This window comes from Trachurus trachurus (assembly GCF_905171665.1).
Source record: "Trachurus trachurus genome assembly, chromosome: 22".
In the NCBI taxonomy this organism is placed as follows: Eukaryota; Metazoa; Chordata; class Actinopteri; order Carangiformes; family Carangidae; genus Trachurus; species Trachurus trachurus.
This window is the reverse complement of record NC_139907.1, coordinates 15650146-15657923: the sequence shown is the minus strand read 5'-3', so window position 1 is coordinate 15657923 and position 7778 is coordinate 15650146. Positions and strand designations below refer to the sequence as shown.

The 7778-nt window shown below is 40.8% G+C and overlaps 1 protein-coding gene across 4 annotated transcripts in view; it reads left to right on the top strand.

Annotated features, from left to right (window-relative positions):
* Positions 1-219: 219 nt before the first annotated feature.
* The window catches only part of kidins220a (kinase D-interacting substrate 220a), a 46229-nt gene continuing 38670 nt past the window's right edge, over positions 220-7778 (top strand). For 3 of the 4 annotated variants that reach the window (XM_083998427.1, XM_083998426.1, XM_083998424.1), the window contains exons 1-4: positions 220-405; positions 4329-4488; positions 5641-5739; positions 6580-6678. In XM_083998427.1, coding sequence (XP_083854553.1) covers positions 4357-4488; positions 5641-5739; positions 6580-6678 — 330 coding nt within the window. In that variant the 5' untranslated portion in view covers positions 220-405; positions 4329-4356. Of the gene's footprint in view, positions 406-1215; positions 1369-4328; positions 4489-5640; positions 5740-6579; positions 6679-7778 lie in introns of those variants that run through there. The other variant, XM_083998425.1, reaches the window with a different exon arrangement.

Here is a 7778-nt window from a genome sequence, read left to right as displayed (position 1 = left end):
ATTATTAGCAGGAAATAATATAAAGTAAAACAAGGACTATTCATAATTAAATGTTTTTGAAAAGGAAAAAGAAAATGAATTTGTATAGTCCTAGTTGTAGTGGGTACTTCAGTAAGTAAGTGCACTGTTGTATCTTCCAGGTCAGGTGGGGTCTTTACGACTGTACGCCACTGTAGAGCGATTGATCATCATAACCCACATATGAGTGTAACCAGGAGGGTAACCAGGGGGAGTTGGGGGCGGAGCTTCACTGTAGCAACCAGGGAGCAGCTCCTCAGCGACGCTCTGTCCAACAACAGACAGACAGCCAGCCAAAGAAGCCACTGTAATGACATGAAAAAGTACTTTTAACTTCATTCCCCGGACTGGGAAAAACACACACATCTACAGAGCAATCCGTCCCAGGTAAGAAGACTTAAGTTTCCGCGCTTTTTTACTTTTGGAGGTGAAAAAAATAAAATAGCTACCTGTTGGGGAACTAGCCTGTCTGAGCTAACGTTAGCCTGCTATCAGCTAGCTCCTGTTTAGCAGTTGCTTCCTAGTGATAGATCTAAACACAGGAAGTCAAACTCACTCTAACATACCTACCAAAACCTGTCTGTCATAAACCGAGAAGAAAACTTAAAGTATTTTATGTTTTTATTAGCTTTTTTCATTTTCATTTGAAGCCATGTGATGTGATGTGATATGTGTGTGTGTGTGTGTGTGTATGTGTGTCATCCAGATGTTTACCTTATTTTTTTTGACAATCCGAAGATAACGCAGCTCGAAGAGGGTCGGCTCATGTGCAATAACGTCAACCTATTCAGATACAAAAAGGAAATATATCAGCATAGACCGAGAGTGTGTCTATCACCACTTTATTTACCCTGTGCCCTGGCTGGCTCTGTGCCTAGACCTTTACTTTATTTCCACTAGCTCCTGTGACCAGGGACCTGCTCCAAGTTACAGGTTTACTCAGTAAAACCCAGAGCCCTCTCTAATCTAAGATACACACACACACACACACACACACACACTGATATTTGTACTAACCAGGGTCAAGTTTTTCTTGTTTAAGTTTTTCAACAAACCCAGTGAACCACCTGTTATTTTTTTCAGTAGTAGTAGACTCTGGTATGTGTCAGGGAAATGAATCCTCAGCAGTTTCATACCCACATGACAGGGCTCAAAAAGCTGACTGGTTAAATTTAGAAATCCTATCCAGTGTTGCCTCTTCATACTACCTACATCTGTGTTTATGCAGATAAGGGCTTGGCTGACTACGGGTGCATTTTGTTTTTATGAAGATATCTAGTGGTCTGTGTTTTTACGTAAATACTGTCTGCACCATATCTGACCTGACAGTAGATCTGGATGATCCTGCATGTAAGTAATACTGGTGTGTGTATGGTGAAAACAGACAAGATGTCGCCTGTGATTTCGGTTGCTTTAAATACATTTTTGCTTACTTTAGTTATGTGACAAATATTTCATTGTTCATTTTGGTGTTTTAGCAAAAAACTGATGCCTCTTGCACCTGTTTGCACACTTTATGACATATTTCCTTTTATGATGTTTTTTTTGTGTGCAAATGTACTGGTTGCAGCTTTGGATGTGTGAATAGCTATTTGTTGGCATATAATTAGCAGAATATAGGTGTGTTTTTTCTTTTTCTTTTTTTTTTGAAGATCTCATCTTGGCTGCTGGCGTTGTGGCATCTGTTTTCTGGCAATTTTTTGTACAAAGTATTAATTAAGAAACAAATTTAACTAAATAATATATTATAAAGACAAATTTGTCCTCAGAGCTATGCAATAAAATATATTTCATTTACTGACAAATTAGGACTTATTTATAATGTTGTATTTATTTGATTTTTCTTCAATATTTTACTACCCATCCCACACATGTGAGGTAGTGGATATATCAGGGTACACCGGGCTCTCTTTAATATTTTGGCTTTATATGGGTTATTAAGTAATTAAAACACACTCAGTAATAATCTGCCAGTGATAGCTTGCCATTTATACGCCAAATGTCACTTTATTGCATCACTCGTAAACTGGAATCACCCAAATTAAGCCAACATCTTAATCGTCTCTCGCCTTTTATCTGTATAAATTGGTGCCAAGCCAGTGCATGTAATGAATGGAAATCTGGTCGCGTGTGTCTATTGTGCTGGGAAGAGATGGGCGTAGGCCAACCCCCTCATCTAATATTCAGCCTGGAGTGAAGGGGGGATGCTGAGCGTGAGCCTCGCAGTGCTTGTTGATACAGTGTGTGAGTGAGCAAGGAATAAAGATTGATGTTGAATAGCCACATATAAGTTTCACCTTACATCAAGGTAAGGGGCTCTTCTTTTATCCTTCTTATTTTTTTGTGTGTCACTTTTTTTGTGGAGCTTTAGCAATTTGAATCATGTATTTTCACTATTTTTTATTGTTTTGTCTGGGTGTGTGTTGTGTTAAAAAGATGTGTGGGAGCTTCTATCTGATCATTGCTCAGCAGAGAGAAAGGGAGAGCTAAATGTTTACTGATTGGTTGTTGTGCGGTGTAATCGTCCACCCATTGTGCTGAGAGACAAGGGGCTGAAGAGGGTGTGTCAACAATCTTCACTATAAACAAAGGATTTTTTTTTTACTTAGCTATGACACTGTGATATAGGAGAACAGTTACAGGTGCTCCGAACAAACACAGTCAGAATTTGGGGGGAAAAAAGAAGAATATTTAGTTATTCATTCAGTAGCTGCTTTGAATGGGACTGAACTGACTGTTATGGGCCTTTGTACTGACAATCCAACAGGCATGTGACATTTAAGCATTTATTGACCTGAGCCTGAGCTGCTGGTCTCAAGGATTATTGAAATACCGCGCAGCATGTTTGATTGTCTTGATGTGAAACCCATTACCAAGACAACTTGAAAGCAATGAAAGCTGTTGATTAATTTTTTTGTCATTGTGGCAGGAAGCAATGCTGACCATGATGGAAGAGCTCAACTTGATGAATCATTAATGAGTTTTTCATCGATCGACTGAATCCCTAATACAGTGAAAGCAACCATATTTGAAGGGTTTTCTTTGCCGTGTACATATAATAAAGTAAAATCTGGGTATTTTTCACAGGAGAACTTGCCTGAATATCGAAGGAAGTCTCTCCAAAATACAGAAATGTAATTTGTAAATATTTGATGCATCCCAACTACATCACTCTTGGATTTTGCCATTGGTAGGAAAAACCTGGTGCACTTGACTGCCTGAAAGGAGATAAAATGACTCAGTAAATAGAGGAACATGCCCGTCAATGTCTGGATTTAAAATACCTCTTTGAAATTTGGCCTAGATATTCTTTCCAAACTGGGCCGTCTGCATTGATTTGTCAGATGCAGACAGTTGCTTAACTGTGTCTTACTGATGATTTCCCATCATTACAAAGCAGTTGCAGTCAATTACGGTGCAGAATGATGCTCACTTACTGTACTTTTGGGCACTTTTCTTGTTTAGTATACACAAGTTTCCCAAAAGTCCAGTTTAATGCGGTGGCGGAGGGTAGAACTGACCTTGGTCTTGATATAATTGGCCTGCACAGTTGGGTGCATCAATTGTCTAAGTCATTATTACTTAAATTACCTCAGAGGAAGAACGTTTAAAGGCTATTGTTTGTCTTCAGTGGTATGGGATACCTTGGAGCAGCTTGTCGAGCGGAGCCTTCGTTATACTGAGCAGATAAGTTTCAGCTCATGTTTTCAGCATGAGCAGACAGACTAAACTAACCTTGACTGAACTGAAGTGCCCCTGTTAGCCCCTATGTAATGAGAGCATGTTCGGTGCATTTTCCTACCATAATCATATTTTACCATCCTGCCAGAAAAAGTCTTCAAATTGCCACTGAGACAGACGCTTATACAATATTTATATCCCAGAGCCTGAGGATTATTGTGACGTGTTGTGGTTTTCGTGGTCACTTGATGTGTGGTAGCATGTGTATTGTAGATGTGACTCTATAGCAAAACTACACTTTTTCTACCTTTACTTTAACCAAGAATGAAAGAAAATGCAAAAAGGCATGGAGGCATGCATAGTACACATATTTACCAACAAGTCTACACAGCAAAACTTCCATGTGGGTATTAAAAAAAAGGTCTAACTGTTTTTTGTTTGTCTGTGCGTGTGAGTTGGATTTGTTAACTTCACATCAAAGACAAGCCACACCCTCTTCCTGACCATGATTTTAACTTCTCTGTTTCTCTCTTAGTAGTGATTTTCACTTCGCTGTGCTGGCCTCGCATATTGCTGATGTCCTTTGTTTACTGTTCATGCTAATCTGCTTTCCTCTGGCTTTTCTTCAGTGGGTGTGCAGGTGTCTAACAGTCGGCCATGGATACCACCACCTCCCTGAAGATGACCTCCCTGGCTGTCCAGAGTCTGTTCAGTTATGTGGAGGAGGAGAACCTGGCTGCCATCAAAGCACATTTGGACAAGTTCAAAGATGTGGACAGCAGGAGCGATGTAAGTCGGCCGTTTCACAACAAATCCCTGTTGGCTCAGGATGTTTATTTTAAGGATAAGTATGCAGTAATCAAAGTCTCTGAAGGATCGTGTAACAGGTGTTTTGTGGGAAAAGGGGTATTAGATCTGTTCTGATGCTGTAATGGAAACAGTGACATGACTGAAAGTGATTGTGAAGCCATTTCAGTAATTAATCTTCTTAAAGTTAATATTTATGTTGGCCAGGCCGTCTCTGAATTACAGTGCCTACAAAGAGCATGTGCTTTCCTGGGAAATGTTCATGTCTCATTGTCTTAATTCTTGTAGATAACTTTGTAGAAATCCCTTTTAACATAAAAAGGTTTTTTCCCCTCTGGATCAGTGTCAGAAAGCCACATGATCTCCCCTTTAAATCAGTGTTGTAATCCAATAGAACATGAAAACTTCAAAGGGAAAAAACAACCTTTTACAGACCCAGCATACTCATAGAAAATCTGCTACCAATGAACACAGTGTACACATTAGGCTATTATCTTTTCGTGCTTCTGATCTGAATCATATGGCTAAAACTAGATTAATAACCCATAGTGGATCCTACAAGCAAGTATCTTAGGTGTAGCCTGATTTCCATGTCAATCCCATGTACGGCGTTGCGCTGCTGTAGATGCTGCCGAACTAAACCCTCAGCTGAAAATAGCCCCCAGTAAATGCAATATTTACTCCTGCCTGAGTGCATTTTCTAAAAACTACAGGTGTTATGAGGAGATTTTTCACTCTTTCTTACTCTCAATTCATATACATTCAATATGAATGATTGGACTTAAGGTCAAGCCTCACAGAGAGGCTGGGGGTGATGGTGAGATTTATTGGCATCAGCACATCACTGGTTGCTGTCTTTTGGTGAGGTTTGTTAAGAAAAGGAAAAACTTTGCACGGTGCGAAATTTATCGCTTCAACCCGACTAATAGAAAACCAATACATTGGCCTTATCTCATCAAGGAGTTGAATATCTGGATGTCATACAGGATGAAATTAGAGTCCAGTCATCAAATAGTATCACCATTTGCCATTTTTTTCTCCATTCTCTGAGGGTTAGAGGGAAAACAGTAGAGATAATTAGCTTGTGTAAATCCTTATCACAGTTTGAGTTGGTTCTCTCTCTTGTTGTTTCAGAACGGACAGACTCCCCTGATGGTGGTAGCAGAGCAGGGCAATCTGGAGATAGTACAAGAGCTCATTAGGAGAGGAGCCAACGTTAACTTGGATGATGTTGTGAGCATGCATACACACACACACACACACACACACACACACACACACACACACACACACACACACACACACACACACACACACACACACACACACACACACACACACACACACACACACACACACACACACACACACACATCCCAAACTCCCTAATATGAGCGCACCGTCACACACAGAGGCACGTGGCGTCGCTGAGATAGCGAGAGCACAATGGAGGTAAAGCACTGTTGGAAAAACAATGTGGTCGTTCTAACCACACCGTCCACTTGACAATGAAGACGTTGGTGATGTTCCATCTTGCTGAACTCACCACACTGGGGCTTAGTCCTCAGCTATTATGAGCCATCATGAGCCATAATGACAACTTATTACACAATTCTGCCTTCACTCTTTTGACTAAATGACAGGATCCAGTGGCTGGGCAACACCCTGTGTCTCCAGAAGCCAGCCTCCTCACACGCACACACTCACGCATGCATACATTCGCCCATTTAGGCACACGCACGCTTGCTCTTATGCCATCATTAACATCTCACGTACATGTAACCTGCTATTACACCTGGCACACTCATACTTGTGCTCACTCTCGCACTAATGCAGAAGAGGAAGGAGAAGCATCACACGTTGTAGTCGCTCTTGTCTCTTGTACTCCACTCTCTGGTACTATATGTCCATGCGACACTGTGTTCCTATGAGCACCTGGTATGACCAGCTGGTAGGTACAGTGCTTTGACCATTCCCAGGACGTCACGTTTAAAGCTACCGACAAACATTTTGTCCATCTGGATTTGGAGTCTGATGGGAGTTCGCACGGTGATCAGTTGTCTCTGTCTGCAGGACTGCTGGACGGCGTTGATCTCGGCGGCTAAGGAGGGCCACATCGAGGTGGTGAGGGAACTGCTGGAGAACAATGCTAACCTGGAACATCGAGACATGGTGAGAACGCAGATGGGAGACAAACACTCAATGATGTAGCATGAGAGGAGATTTAGATTACTTTACTATGACTTTCCAAAAAGTTTGTTCCCCTAAAATCTGCAGTAATTTTGAATTTCATTTATTTAAACTGAAAATTACAACAAAAAGAAAATCTTGGGTGCAACAAGACACAAGAATAAAGGATAGTGGCGTATCAAACAGTCCGCTCAAACTTTAAACTGACTATTAAAATGTAGCCCTTAAACGATTTTAAATGTAATAAAGTAATGATATCTTGATTGTACATGTACATCCATGGTTTCTATTCGTTATGATGACCCCAGTGCTGGTTGAACAGGATGATCCATTAGCCTTGAAATGGTCGTAAAATGAAATTACTTTCAGTGTGATGGCTCCTCTCTAGTAGTAATCCATTTACTGAGCTCTGGTTGTCTCGGCACGAGGCAGTGATATGATTTAGTCAGTGGATACAGGGCTGTCGGAGGTAGACAGTAGCCTGTCGGTCTCCTGCAGCAGCTATTTTGTATATTTATTAGAAGAGCATTGGGAACATGAGGATGAGATGCACATATTTATTACCTAGTGCTAAGTATGTTTGGTAAGCATTTCCTGTGATGGAAATGGCCCATTCAGGAGATAATGTGCATTTCCAGCAGCTAAAAATGCAGTTCTGCTGAATATTAGCCAACCACGGGGAGCATAAAAGATGCATTAGCATTCTGTATTGGCACTAAAACGTTACAGGTTCACATGACATCAATCTTGAATAAGTTGATTTAAAATTTGTAGCCTCTGCGATGCTATGGAAATGACCGACTAGAACTGACTCATTGGCATGCAAGGTGTGTCTAAGTTGTACAGGACAGATCACAGCAAGTCATCACAGTGGGGTTATAATAAACCGCACCGTGGACACTGTTCGCTCAGTGGAAAGTGTGTCACACCAGCTGGAAATAGCACATTTTCCTACCACAAGATCTGCTAGGATTTGACCCGTTCTGTAAGGCATGTCATACTTTTGTTGCCCTTACACCTTATTATGAGAAAACAATACTGATAATAATTTGTCCAGGTTACTACATAATGTGACGGTAGAG